We start from the raw sequence: 15,185 nt of genomic DNA, 5'->3' as shown, positions 1-15,185 counted from the left end.
TGGCCACGGGTCGAGTGGAGCGGCCGCCGTTGCCGTGGAGAACCGGGTTCTGGGCAACCTGGCGACACACACACACACACACACACACACACACACACACACACACACACACACACACATCTACTCCTTCAGGCTTCCTGTGTTACCATGACAACACTTGTCAATCAAAGCATTCCTATCCATGGTGGCTTATTTCCAAGTTATGACACCTTTGTTAACATCCGTCATCATTAAGAGTTAAATTTACCTCTGGATCACCTCTGTGTCACACACACACACACACACACACACACACACACACACACACACACACACACACACACGTGCACGCTGCGTGCACAGTGCAGATTTAAGAGGCTTCTCCAGGAGTGGAAGCCGCTCCGATGATCAATTTGGGAGGATTCCTACTTTTATAAATAATATATATATTTATTTCAAATAGGAGCCGAAAGCAGCGGATGAGATTAAAAGTGTGACAGCCTGTTTCATCTTATACGTTGCGGCTCGATGTTGCGTAAATTATTTATCGACATCTAAAGAATCACAAGCCAAATCTTATTTTCCCGACATGTTTGTGATTTAAACTTCTTTACGAGAACAGAATCATCCTGCGACATGATGCAGTACCAACACTGGCCACAAGGGGGCCAGTGAGAGCATGTATTAGCATTGGGAAGAGGTGGATGAATGGATGAATGAATGAATGAATGAATGAATGAAAGAATGAAGGAAGGAAGGAAGGAAGGAAGGAAGGAAGGAAGGAAGGAAGGAACACCACAAATAAAAACAATAAGGCAAGATCCAGATTAGCTTTAGCCACCGTGAAGCTAATCCTCAGTGTAAATATAAAATGATACAGATTCAGGCTAGCGTTAGCCTCCAGCAGGCTAGAAACAATTCAAGAAATAAATAATTGAAGAATTAAAAAATAAAATAAAATAAATGATAAATGAAAAAGTAATCTAGCAAGACAAAATCTATGAAAAAGAAAATAAAATCAAATACCTGGAGAAAAGAATCCAAAAAAATAGTGATATCATTAGATACCAGTTGAAGGTAGAAAATTCTGCCTGAAATCATCAACAGCTGACAAAATATAACGAACGGGCCGGTGGTTCAGCCCACACACACACACACACACACATACACACACACACACACACACACACACACACACACACACACACACACACACACACACACACACATGCATTTATACATATATTTATGTCCCTTACTTATCATAACCATGTTAATGGTGTGGATCGGACGGCAGGAGGGGCGTGGAGGAGCCGCAGTGGGGTTGTGTAGAAGTTGTGTAGAGGTTGCATAGGGGTTGTGTAGAGGTAGTGCAGAGGTTGCATAGGGGTTGTGTAGAGGTTGTGTAGAAGTTGTGTAGAGGTTGCATAGGGACTGTGTAGAAGTGCAGTGGTAGTGCAGAGGTTGCATAGCGGTTGTGTAGAGTTTGTGCAGAGGTAGTTGCAGAGGTTGTGCAAAGGTTGTGTAGAGGTTGCACAGGGGTTGTGTAGAGGTTGTGCAGAGGTTGCGTAGAGGTTGTGGGGGTCCGGAGGTCCAGACAGGTGGCAGGCGGCCCGGCCTCGGAGCTGCTGTGGGTGGGCTTTCACCCAGAGGTGCCAAACTCCAGCCAGGCTCCCACAGCCTCAGAGGGAGGAGGGGGGGGCAGGGTGGGTTCAAGCCCAGTTCACACTGCACTCAGGCTGACACAAACACACACACACACACACACACACACACACACACACACAAAGCCACGCTGCATACTATTCATATAATTATATAGCAATAATTCTGATTGCTAGATGATTCCCATATGACAGCGTTCTAACCGTTCCCAGATATTAGATTACATTTACTCAAATGATATCATCTTAAACATACATACATGTTGTGAGTGGCTTCTTTTACCTATTTATCTTTCATATCTATTATTTTTATTTGTTTTTAGGAGTTGTTCCACTTTATTTCCCATTTTTATTGATTCATATTTTTCCTTTGTAAACAACCTTATTGAAGATTTTTTAGGCCATATTTAATGTGTTGAATAGATAAATACATGAATTCCTGATAAAAGGTACATTATATCAGAAAATAATGATTTTATAATGAATGAACGGATGAGGGCTGATACCAACCACTGAATGTTTACATCGAGTGCGTATAATGCTGACATCTGCGATTATTATTATTAACAATTCCAAATCATGAAAACAGTACAAGATAAACAGCATAAAACAAATATTTTTATCTATTTTTACTCAAAGTGATCGTTCAGTAATAGCAATGATAATTCCATATCATGGATCTGCACAACTTTGAACCAGCAGCTTCTAAATAAAACCAAAAGACTAGTTGTTGCCTGATTGATGCAGAGTCGGAGTTTGAAGTGAACGGTTCTGAAGCCAAACTTCCACGCTGTCGGAAAGAAAACGTCCGCGGAGGCCGAGACACCGAGGGGGATTGATCCTCTGCGGACGGATGGGGGGATGATGGGGTTTGTGGGGTATGGAGGGTATGGAGGGTATGGAGGGTATGGAGGGTATGGGGGGTGGAGGGGCTGCTCAGGGTGATTTAATAGAAAAGAGGAAAGAGCAGAAAAAAGGGTCGCAAAGCACAATGGTGAACGGCTTAGATTTCAGCTCACCTCAGCAGATAGTTCTGTACATCCATCCATTCATCCATCCATCATTCATTCCATCTTACATTCATCCATCCATCATCCATCCATTCATTAATTGATTGACTCACCCATCCATCCCTCCATCCATCCCTCCTTCCCTTCATCCATCAATCCATCCATCCATTCATCCATCCATCCATCGATCCATCCCTCCCTCCCTCCCTCCCTTCCTTCCTTCCTTCCTTCCTTCCTTCCTTCCTTCCTTCCTTCATTCATTCATCCATCCATTCATCCATTCATCCATTCATCCATTCATCCATCCACCCATCCATTCATTCATCCACCCATCCATCCATCCATTCATCCATTCATCCATTCATCCATCCACCCATCCATTCATTCATCCATCCATCCATTCCTTCCTTCCTGCCTTCATTCATCCATCCACCCATCCATTCCTTCATCAATTCATTCATTCATTCATCCATCCGTCCATCCATCCATCCATCCCTTCCTTCCTTCCTTCCGTCCTTCCTTCCTTCCTTCCTTCCTTCCTTCCTTCCTTCCTTCATTCATTCATTCATTCATTCATTCATCCATTCATCCATTCATCCATCCCTTCCTTCCTTCTTCCTTCCTTCCGTCCTTCCTTCCTTCATTCATTCATCCATCCATCCATCCCTTCCTTCCTTCCTTCATTCATTCATCCATCCATCCATTCATCCATTCATCCATCCATTCATTCATTCATCCATCCATCCATTCCTTCCTTCATTCCTTCCTTCCTTCCTTCCTTCCTTCCTTCCTTCATTCATCCACCCATCCACCCATCCATTCATTCATCAATTCATTCATTCATCCACCCATCCATCCATCCATCCATCCATCCATCCACCCATCCATCCATTCATTCATCCATCCATCCATTCATTCATTCATTCATTTCTTCATCCATCCATTCATCTGTTTTTTGTTCTCCATACCCATCATGTGTTCATGTGGTGAGAGGACCAGTTTATCCCAGGACACACTGACGTCCACCCATTCACCCCCTCATTCACAGTGGACAACTCACCAAGCCCAAGGAACCCTGAGGAACCCTAAGGAACCCTGAGGAACCCTGAGGAACCCCCCGCAGACAGAAGGAGGAGATGGAGCCTCCTGTGGGAACCCAACCAGGGACCTTCTGGCTGGGTTCCTCAGCTCCTTCAGAGAGGAGGTAGCTGCTCTCACATGGAGCCAAATGAGATTTGAACTCATTCTTTGTTTAAATCATGAAACTGTTCTCATTAGCGAGTAGAATCCTTGGAATGAACTCAACCTGAGCTGACTGAACGTCAAACATGTTTGTCTTTGACAGGGAAGAGAAGAAACCTAATGCCAAACACAGTTCATCAGATGGTGAACAGAGGTGACAACAACGCACAAACACACAAACTCAATGCTATTCCACGTTGTAGCGTAGCAGCAGGAACTCTGCATTGTTTACATCCTTCACGGTTGCGTTTTCCTGTTTTAATGCTTTTTGTGCTCTTTTTCAGTAAGCTAGCCCCATTATAGCTCCCAAAACGGTTAAAAGTAGAAGATAAGAATTCCAGCAGATCTGAAGGAGGAAGTAAAAGCTAAACGTGAGCGCGATGTTGATGTCACCCGTCTCTCAGATACTTCAACCATCTGAGCCATCCTAAAGAAAGGAGATGCGCTAAAGACGGCCGTGGTGGCTAAAGGGGCGACGGTGTTCACGACGGAAAGAGATTGCTGTCCTGGATGAATGAAGATAGCTAGCTGGAGGTAGCATTAGCGTTAGCGTTAGCGAGGATCCCCATATGCCAGAATATCTCATATGCCGGCTTTCCTTCTGTTGATTTAGCGAAGGAAACGCCGAGCACAAGTGCTGGAGAGAAGAGGAAAACCAGCAGAAACGCAGCAATAATTCAGGTTTTCTTTAAGTCCTCTCTGTATTTTTGCCACAAATAAACCCACAAAAGGTTTGAAAAGGGTACGGTGTGTATTTTCGGGGCCGAAGAACCGATCAATGGGCTTCACATCGATCCGGTTGGCAGAGGTTTCGGTTTACAAACGGAGTCAAAGAGGGAATTAGATTTGTGATGTATTTGTTTGTGCTTCCGGGCTTCGCTCCTGCCAGAAGCACCGGCGGGGGAGGGGGAAGAAAAACAAAGATGGCGGCCGAGGGTCCCTGGTTCTCAGGCGCAGGTGTGAAGCGACGCCTCCGGGCCCGTGGGCTCCCCCGGGTGTGAAACCGTCACACCTCCGCAGCCATCGGAGTAGATCAGGCCGCCGCCGCGGCGCTCCATTAACCCCCCGCCCGCCTGACGTTTACCGCCATTTCCACGGCGCTCGCTACTGTTTCTCCAGAGCGGGGCAAAGAAGAGCAGAAGGAGCCGGGCCTTTCCAGGGATCAAGATGGAGGAGGTGTAAGAAGCCCCTCAACACCACCTGGCTGTAAAACGATTATGTCGGCGCGAAGCAGCGGCAAATAAAATAAAGCGATCAAGATGCAGCTCCCGGGTTCAAGTCCGGGCCAAGGCGAGGGGGCGGGAAGCCATTCACACATTTTCATCTTCTGTCGTGGAGTCATAAAGCTGCGGTTCTGAACCCTCCTCCTCCACGCCGCTCCTCCTCGGCTAAAGCTAACTAGCACGTATGCGTACGTCACCTTAGCCACCTGACGTTTACAAACACGGCTCTCTGGAAAGGGCCGTGTTCCTTGAGTTTTTGTCCAATCGCTTGACGCCCCGCTGCCGTGACGCTTAGCCGCTAATGCTAGCTTGATCTTGCCAGCTAGTCGCTATGTTAGCTCGCTCGGGGGACCGCGAGCACCGCTGACGCTTGTTTACCCGCTGAGTCGTGCAAAACACTCATTAACACATTTCTGTGATGACTGTTAGCCGCTAATGTTAGCTGTCATACAATCCAAGACGGTGTGTGTGTGTGTGTGTGTGTGTGTTTGTTTGTGACTTAGAAAGCAGAGCAAAGGCGTCTGCCGGCTTCAGTATTACTTGTAGTTCTTTTGTTTCCTTCCCCGCGGGCAGCCATTTTGGGGCATGTTTCCACCAGTGGATCTGAGATTCAGGCCGATCGCGTGCAACTGTGCTGCCATGGCTGCAATTCTAAAACGTGTTCTGACGTAACACTGCTCCGTGGAATTATAGATCTTTCAACCCAGGAATGACATTTTCTGCACATTTCACCTCCATAAACAGAATTCTGTGTTATTTTGGTTGTCTTTTTTTAGGTAAACGCGGGACAGAGCCGACCAATTCATCCGTCCACCTGCAAGAATCATCTTCTGCTGAACAACCAACAACAACAACAGAAAGAAAAGAAAAAGCTGTTTGTTGCTACGAGCAGGAGTCGAAATTCACACTTCTACTCTCCAGGCTGAACTTTCCCAGACACCGAGGGGAGGGCCGGGCGAGAGAGGCCCGCCTGCAGTGGGAGAGAGAGAGGGAGAGTGTGTGTGTGTGTGTGTGTGTGTGTGTGTGTGTGTGTGTGTGTGTGTGTTGGGGGGGCTGTGGCCTCTGCCTTAGACAGTGATGGCCTGTGAGAATCTGCAGAGGTGTCACTTCGCACCTCGGCCGCCCGGCTCGGACTTATAAAGCGCGGCGTCCGAGGCCGAGCAGCCAGTGGCAGATCGTCCGAAGCTGCGGTCAGACCCCGAGCCCCAGCGCCGCCATGGACGCCTCCTCCGTGCCCCTGCTCGACTACGGCCTGCAGTACCAATGGTGCTCCGACTCGGACGTCTCCGGCGTCTCCTCCCCGGAGACCCTCTCCCCGGCGCCGTCCGTGGACTCCAGCCTGTCGCCGACCCGCTCCGCCTCCAAGGCGGCCAGGACCGGCTTCCCCCAGGCGTCCAGGCCCACGGCGTGCTCGGCGCCCGGGCGCGGCCGCAGGTCGGGCCGGGCCGCCCGGGTTCGGAGCAAGCAGCGGGAGAGCGCCAGCGAGAAGGAGAAGCTCCGGATGAGGGATCTGACCAAAGCCCTGCACCACCTGCGGTCCTACCTGCCGCCGTCCGTCGCTCCCACCGGACAGACGCTCACCAAGATCGAGACGCTGCGCCTCACCATCCGCTACATCTCCTACCTGTCGGCGCAGCTGGGCCTCAGCGAGGAGGCGCTGTTCCGGAGGAAGGAGCGCGGCGACACCTCGGCCAGCGACGCCTCCTCGCCGGACATCCTGGGCCGCTTCCCCCCGGGGGCGCCGCCGCCACCGTTCCGGAGCCCGGACGCCGGCCTCTTCCCCGCCCAGCCCGCCGGGAACTGCACTTTTGGAGCTCCTCGGACGGACTCGGCGCTGCAGTCGCCCGCGGCGACGCAGGCTCCCTCCTGTCAGGTACCGGCTCGCGTCCTTCGAACCGCATCCGTCTTTTCCGGCCCCACCTAACACCTTGTCTGTCCTCTACAGATGTGCGGCAATGACTTCTGCATCCCGCTGGTGCCACGGGAATACTGGGGTTAAGGACCCGCGCCGCCACCCCCGCGCCGACTCCATCAACCAACAACTAACTACTCGCTCTGACTGCCTCACTGTGAAACCAGTAATTTATTGAGAATGCTATTCTATTTTATATTTATTCTCTTTCTTTGAAATGCCCCCTCCCCCCACTGTAAATATTGAAATGTTGAACAGTTATTTTTATATTTGGTTTATACCTCTATTTATAATAAAAATGCAGCGAATGTCACCGTGTGGCCTCGTCGATTTGAGATCCCGCCCCGCGATTTTTCGGTTCTTTCGGCCTGAAATCCAGGCGGATCAGGAAGGGCAGAGTGGAGGAACCAGGTGAGGAGCGAAGGAAAGGAGGCCGGAAGCTTCAGAGGCTCAGAGTCAGGTGTGAAACAGCGACATCTAGTGGCCATTTAGGGAAACTGCACCCGGTGCACAAATAAACAGATCAAGTGGGAGGAGGTCAGAGGTCAGAGGTCAAACAACAAAACAACTTCTGGTGACTGATAAAGTAAATTAAGGCTGAGATAATGATGATGATGGGATCTGAATGAAAGCATGAACGGTTTTATGTCGCTAACGTCAGGATAAGCAGCATAGAAAATGAATGAATGAATGAATGAATGAATGCAAGTGATTGCAAGGTGTGTTTTAGCGCCCCCTTGTGGCCATGTGAGGGAGCTCGGAGGCTTTTCTGCACACAAACACGACACGTTTACATAAACTGGTGTTACCTGGTGGCGAAGAGGAGGAGGAGGAGGAGATGGAGGCCGGGCCTGAAAACAAATGTTTTGACTATGGCGATAGAACTTTAGAGAAATAGAGAAATATAAAGTTTTACTGACTGGAGGAGAGAGAGGTGAGGAGCGAGAAGGACAGCTTCGAAAACCAGCGCTGATTGGCTGACGAGCTGCAGGTAAAGGAGGGAAAACACTCAAAGACAGGAAGTTCACACGCCGGGGTTTCACAGTCAAACATGAAGCTGCAGGAAACAGAAGGAACAATAACATAAAATCTGGATGTAATTCATTCTAACCCTTTTTTCAATCATTAAAAACTTTCCAACAAACCACAATGTAGATTTTCTTGATGACAAAGAGTCAGAATTTGTACTTTTAACTTCATTCATTCATTCACTAACTGTAGCGCTTTCCGAGCACTCCGGCTGGAGACATAAAACCACAGATCATCCACGCGTCCGGACGATTCGGGGTCACCATGAACCTCCTGCGTGTGTTCGGATAGCGGGAGGAACCCCGAGGAACCCGGGGGAACCCGGAGGAACCCGACACGGGGAGAACATCGAGCCTCCAGGGACCTTCTCGGCGCGAGGCCGAAGTGCGAGACGCCCGTTTTAACCTTCAAATGTGGCGCAGCGGCGGATCAGCTTTATTTAGTGTGTCTTTGCTAATGAGCCTCTGCAAACACTCGCCGCTCCCTGGCACCGCCGAGTCTAGACTCCCCTCCGCTCACCTGGAGCCCTAATTACCCCGCCCAGGGGGCTTTAGTATTCATGGCGAGGCGCCCATCTCCATCTCCATCTCCGGTGTGTGTGTGTGTGTGTGTGTGTGTGTGTGTGTCGGGGTAGGGTGTTTGGTTTGCCACGTGGCGGCGGCTGGTGGTGCTCGGCGAGCTGGCGGGCCCAACACAAAGCCTTAATACACCCACTTAAGTCTTTCATCGGGGCGAAGCTAATAAACTCTGCAGGCGCAGGGGTGTTTGTGTGTGTGTGTGTGAGTGTGTGTGATCGTGTATGTGTGTGTATGTGTGTGTGTGTGTGTGTGGATGAAAGGGTTCGCACCGCCGCGCCGATTATTCAGCCATTACATGTGAGTAAACACTGTCAGAGCTAATGTGGATTAAAGGAAATCAGATCCTCCTCGCCATCGGGCCTGAGAGCGGGAAAACAAGGAGGAGAAGAAGAAGAGAAAGAGAGAGAAAGAAAGAGAGAGAAAGAAAGAGAGAGAGAGAGAGAGGGAAGAGGAGGAAGAGGAGGAAACCGTGGCTGCAGTTTTTCTTTATTTATCTTCATAACCTGAAACCAACAGAAATAGACTCAGAAATAGAGACGTAATTATGTGTTATTTTTACCAGGGGGCACACACACACACACACACACACACACACACACATGTCACTGAGGGTAATGGTACCACTTAATTCAGCTATAAAAAGGAGTGTGTGTATGTATGTGTGTGTGTGTGTGTGTGTGTGTGTGAGCCCAGCAGAGAAACAGGGAAAAATGAAATGTGAATAAAAGGGTGTTTTTAATAAGATAAAATGAATGAATAAATATGTGTGTTGATGAATAAAAAGAAAAATAAATGTAAATAAGGAGTGGAGCTAATTATTTATTATCTCTTGTTATTTTTTTCACCTGTTTATTGTGCTTTATTTGTTGATTCTTGCATTTTTTTTTCCTGCTGAACTAAAAATGTTTTGATGCCAATTTATTCATCTGTTTATTTCTATTTTATTTATCTATTATCCATACGATCGCTAATGAATGATTGACTGAATGAACTAACTAAGTTAGTTAATTAGTCAGTTATTTCCACCCCCCCCTCTGAGAGCAGCTTTCACCTTCCTCCGCCGAGCAGGAGGCAAAAGCGACGCGCCGGTTCGTGGGAACGAACCGCGGGATCGCCGTCCGCGGCGGCGGCGGCCCAGCTGACGCCCCGGCACGTGTCGGCTTTCCCACATTTTCAAGGGAAAATGATCCAGCTGATCTTCATTCAGGTCGAAACGTGGGGGGGTGAAGACCGCGGGACGGAGGTGCGAGTCCTCGTCACGGGTTCTGACAGGAACCGGCTGAGACCCATTTAAATATCACAAACTTGCGATGGAGGCCATGATTGGAGATGAGGACCTTCTAAGTGGCCGTCGGGGTTCCCGGGCCTGGAGAGGTCTGGGGGGGGTCTGAGGGGGTCTGAGGGGGTCTGAGGGGGTCTGAGGGGGTCTGGGGGGGTCTGAGGGGGTCTGAAGGGGTCTCCTCAGGTGTGAAGCCCTCGCACCCTGCAGCTGCCCTGGCACACTTTCCCGTCCCGGATCCCCTTTGGAGAACAGAACCGGTTCCAGAAGGGATCTCTTTGGATGGAGTGGCAAAGCCGGAGCGGACGGTCAGGGTCGGGGTCGGGGTCCAGATCCGGGTCCGCTGCCAGGTCCGGGTGTGGGTCCCGGTTCTGGTCTGGGTCCGGTTCCTTCCCCGGCGAGGTTCCCAGGCTGGAGTGTGAACCCGTGGAGTTTTACGACGGCGGCTCGCACCTCCGTCCCGGAGCGGCGTCCGTTCCCAGGCCCCCCCGGCCGAGGTGTCGCCCGGCTCCCGGAGCTCCTCTGGGGCCGGAGGTGCCGCCTCACACCTCCGGCCTCATATATTGGCCGCTCAGCGCCGCTGCTCCTCACTCCGCTCTCCTGCCTCCGCCGCAACACGCCATGGACGCCGCGCTGTGCTCGCCGCTGCCGCTCCCGGAGAACCCCGACTCCTTCCTGTTCCACTGCGAGTCCCTGCTGGACCCGTCCTGCGAGCCGCCGGGCTCCGACCCGGCCTCCGACCCCGGCTACTTCAGCGCCGGCAGCAGCCTCTCGCCCACCTCGTCCGTGGACTCCTTCTGCTTCTCCCCGACGTGCTTCCCGCTGGACGACCAGGACGCCCTGGACCGCTTCATCTTTGGCGCCGCTCCCGCCCCCGTACCGCCCCCCGCCGCCGAGGAGGACCCGCGGCCGGCCCGCTCCGAACCCGCCGCCTCCAGGAAATCCAGATCCAGGTACCCGGGAAAGAAGCGTCAGACGGCCAGCGAGCGGGAGAAGCTGAGGATGAGGGATCTGACCAAGGCTCTTCACCACGTGAGGTCCTACCTGCCGGCGTGGATGGCGCCGGCCGGACAGACGCTCACCAAGATCGAGACGCTGCGCCTCACCATCCGCTACATCTCCTACCTGTCGGCCCAGCTGGGCCTCAGCGAGGAGGCGCTGGAGCAGAGGAGGTCCTGCGGCTCGGCGACGGCGGCGCCGCCTCAAACCCTCAGCCAGTTCCTGGGCGAAGAACCCAGCGGGGGCCAGACCTTCGCCTCGCAACACCCCTACCAGGTAGGTCAGACCTTCTAACCAGAGTTACCGGTTCTCAGAACCCATATGGTTCTGGGATGGCGGTTTGGTAAAGTGGTCACTTCTGACTTCCAACTTCTGGTACATCAGATCTTCGGCGGATGAATTGCACTTTTTGTAGTCGCTTTGGATAAAAGCGTCTGCTAAGTGACTGGAATATAATATAATATAATGTCATGTAACGTAACCGGCTTCCTGCTTCCTCCCGGCAGCTTCCGAACGCACTCGGACTCGGCTTCGGCCTCGAACTCGGACCCGGACTCGGACTCGAACTCGGACCCGGACCAGGACCGGACGGCTTCTGGATGCAGCAGCGGCACCTCGGCTTCCAAAGCTGAGATGCTCCTCACTCATCGCGCTGTCGATCATCTCCACCGACATCTAATTTATGCCCCCCCGCCCGCCCGTCGGCGTTTGTACATAAACTGTATTTATTGTCTGCTTCCACCTCGTGTACAGAATAAAACTTTATTTATGATCAGGAAAAACACGACTTTGGCGTCTTTGCATTTCCTCCGTTTGCGGTGGGAAATAAAAACCCGGCTCTGCTTCCTAAGACAAACGCTGCCGCTGACAATGAGGTGCTAAACGGGGAACCCCCCGCTGAAAGGAGGGGACCCCCTGCCAGCGGAGCAGCTGAAGTGAAGTCCGCACCAAGATGGCCGCCGGGCCCCCCCAGCCTTCCCTTCCCTTCACCGACACTCTTTGTTTTTGCTCTTATTTCTTTTATTTATCTCCATCTTCACCTCCACCTTCCACAATGGGTGCAGTGTTTTTGAAGGCCCCTGTCCATGGCCTTCTTGTGGCCCCAGATCTGGATCTGGATGCAAGCAGGGTTTCGTGTGTGTGTGTGTGTGTAAGATGTGCTTTGCTAGCTGTCCAGCAGAGAGCAGCAGAGATGCTACCAGCTTCCTGCTCCACCTCCAGCTACTCCAGTATAAGTTTGAATAATAAGTAAACAAAATAGAGCTATATAGATACAAACTTCAATCTAAAACTCTGTTTAGCAAGCTAACAAGCTAACAAGCTAACCCCCCCCATGGGATTAGCGCTGGTGTGTGTGTTCATAAATAAATAGACTCTTACCAAAACGTGGTCCCCTGTTTGTTTTTGGATGCTGGTGAACTCGGTCAGGATGAAGCCCAGCAAAGTATGTGAACATGAGTTGCGTGGGCTTGAAGCGCCTCTCAGATTCCTCCTCACCTTCTCGTCCGCTGGGTTGGACCTCCTGGCAGGGTTTGGCTTCGGGAAGAACACGGACAGAACATCACACTGCACTTTGTTGAACCTTTGCAGGTCCTTGGCAGTCGTCGTGTAGAAACGTACCGTCGCTGATGGAAAGAAACACCTTCACAAGTGTCTCAATATCTGTATTTTGGTAAAAAACATCATTTTTACCAGAGATGAAGATGCTGAGGTTCTCTTTGGGAGTGACCAGGATGGAGAAGATCAGGAATGAGTCCATCAGAGGGACGGCACATGGTAGATGTTCTGGGGAGAAGGTCAAAGATGGTTGGGTCATGGACAGAGGAGGGAGAGTCAGTATATTGGTGGATGGATGCTGGAATTGGAGGTCTAGATCGGTGTTTCCCAACCGCTGGGCCGTGAGAGATCATCAGGTGTGCCGTGGAAAAATGCCCACTTTCACCTGATTTGTCTGAAAATTATTTATCCAATGCAAATAATGTGTCTTCCTATGTCTATGTGGGCAGCGTGTCCGTTCCATGGCAACGGCAAGTGAATTAACCCGTGCATCTGTGTGTCAGAGTGATTAGTGACGCTTTGCGTGATACATTTTTAAAATAAAAAGTACTTGTATCTGCGTAAACAAACAGGCAGCGTTGTTGAAAACTACCAAGACGAGTGAGAAAGCAGTGAAAGCTGCTATAAAGTTGCTGAACTCGTCTCTAAATCCAAACAGCAAAACATTAACACGACCTGCCGGCAAAATCATTGAAGAAGAAATGCTCGGCTCTGGCGTTGATAAAGAAATAGCCGGTTCTCTCAAATAATACCATTTCCAGACATATTGATGACGTGTCTTCAGACATTGAAAAAAGTGTTCTGGAAAAGTTGCACATCAGTGGAAAATTTGCATTGCAACTTGACAAATCTACAGATATTAGATATATTAGATTTCCCACCAAGTAAATTGAGACGACGGTTTCATTCTAATTTGTTAAAAAATGTTTTTGACATATTTATCTGCCGTGTGATTTTTATAATGTAAATATGTGCCGTGGCTCAAAAAAGGTTGGGAAACACTGGTCTAGAGGAAGACCAAGGAGAAGATGGATGGACGTTGTGAGAGAGGATATGAAGGTAGCTGGTGGGAGAGAAGAGGATCCAGAGAATAGATGAGATGGAGAAGGTGGTTTTCCTGTGGAGACGCTGAAGGGAAAAGAAGAAGACACTGTATTTTGGAGGTTTATGAGTAGTTTCTTGCGTCTAAGTCGGGAAAGTCGTCCGTGAAAAACACACCGGGAGCCACACGACCCTTTTCAAATCTAAAATGAATTAACACGGCATAAAACATTACTCTTTTTTACCTTTATGTTATGGATAAGCAAAGTGTGCTGCATTTGTTTTAATAAACAACAGCGAAGAAAACAAAATGACATTCCTGCTTGCAAAAAAACAGTCTGAACTGGGAAAAAAGACATTTGGTTGAAATAAAATACTCCACGTCTATTTGAGTCCTTCTTGTATTTATGAACTTAAACGATCCACCGGCAGCAAACCAAAAATGGCGTCCTTTTACCGGCGCGTGCAGTCATCGAGTCTTTGGGAGCGACAAAAATATTTGAGCATGTTTTATTTCGATGTTACAAGACTGCCGACGGCCGCGGCAGCATTTATAATAAATGTTATGTAATGTGGATTCAACAGGAGGCCCCTCGGCGTGGGCTTCCTCAAGGTTCTCCGGGTTCCTCTGAACGACGGGACGGTCGTTGGCGGAAACCAAGAGACAATAAGCAGAAACTTGGACGTCTGAACTCGGAGCTTCACGTCGCCCGACGGTTTGTTCAAGGAAACGACGGCCCTCCGTCTTCAGCCCTCCGGCTCCTCAGTGGAAGTGACGTTGCCATGAAGCTGTCAGGCTTGATGTTGCTCAGGAGAAAGTGTCCTCTGCGCTGCGACCGGCAGGTACGTGCACGCTCGGGCTCTCCTCAGCAGATCCCGCCTCGCCAGGAACGCCGGTGTCTGAAGGTCCTGCTGCTCCTCTGTGACCAAAGGCGCTGATGTCAGGATGTGACCCGGCGTGGTTCGTTCCACGACCCGATCCTTCTCACTGCACCTGGGGGGTTTTCTACGAAAGCTCTGTGGTCCTCAGCAGAGAGCTGACACACACACACACACACACACACACACACACACACACACACACAGCGGGTTCAGGTGGTGACATTTCATCCAGCCGGACATCTTCTCCCTCCGGCTCCAGCCTGACCTTCTTATAAGAGCCGAGCCGATAAAAACCAGCGTCACACATCTTCAATTACACGCTCGTTTTGTGACATAAAATCGAGAACAGGAAGCGTCGGAAGTGACGGCAGGGCGACCAGAGCAGGTGCAGGAGGAACACCTGCAGCTGCTTCCAAAGGTCCACTTTGAAAGAAGATGAGGATGACGGGTCCCCCGTCCGACCGTTCACTCTGACATTCACACCTTCAGACGATCCCGGGTGTTCATGGAGCCCGACGGCTGCGTTTGGGCCGCAGAAGATGGAGAACCCGGGCGGTGACATTCCCACCGAGAAGCTCTGAAGAACTTCAGGACTGGAAATGTAGAAGTTGCCTCCAACGGCGCTTGGAGCGACGCCGCAGGTTGGACATGTTTGCTGTTTGCTTTGCATCTTCTCCAGCTTCACCCACTTAAAGCGAACTCTCGAAGGATAAGGCGTCGGCGGGCGATGCTAACCGTAGCATTTCGGCCGAGATGGAGGTCAGACCGACAGCGGACGTGGCCGCGGAGT

General features: G+C 50.5%; 2 protein-coding genes across 2 annotated transcripts; both read left to right on the top strand.

Moving 5' to 3' along the window:
• The first annotated feature begins 6,334 nt into the window (after nucleotides 1-6,334).
• LOC147218099 (mesogenin-1-like) lies at nucleotides 6,335-7,117 on the top strand. The gene is made up of 2 exons (XM_086174571.1): nucleotides 6,335-6,991; nucleotides 7,064-7,117. The coding sequence occupies exons 1-2, from the start codon at nucleotides 6,335-6,337 to the stop codon at nucleotides 7,115-7,117; spliced, it is 711 nt and encodes a 236-aa protein (XP_086030697.1).
• Nucleotides 7,118-10,537: 3,420 nt separating this feature from the next.
• On the top strand, nucleotides 10,538-11,547 carry mespaa (mesoderm posterior aa). The gene is made up of 2 exons (XM_086174570.1): nucleotides 10,538-11,191; nucleotides 11,422-11,547. The coding sequence occupies exons 1-2, from the start codon at nucleotides 10,538-10,540 to the stop codon at nucleotides 11,545-11,547; spliced, it is 780 nt and encodes a 259-aa protein (XP_086030696.1).
• Nucleotides 11,548-15,185: the final 3,638 nt, after the last annotated feature.

Source organism: Fistularia commersonii, chromosome 27 (genome assembly GCF_037954325.1).
Source record: "Fistularia commersonii isolate RoL2024-O1a breed Wild chromosome 27, RoL_Fcom_v1.0, whole genome shotgun sequence".
In the NCBI taxonomy this organism is placed as follows: domain Eukaryota; kingdom Metazoa; phylum Chordata; class Actinopteri; order Syngnathiformes; family Fistulariidae; genus Fistularia; species Fistularia commersonii.
This window is presented reverse-complemented; position numbering and strand designations above follow the sequence as displayed.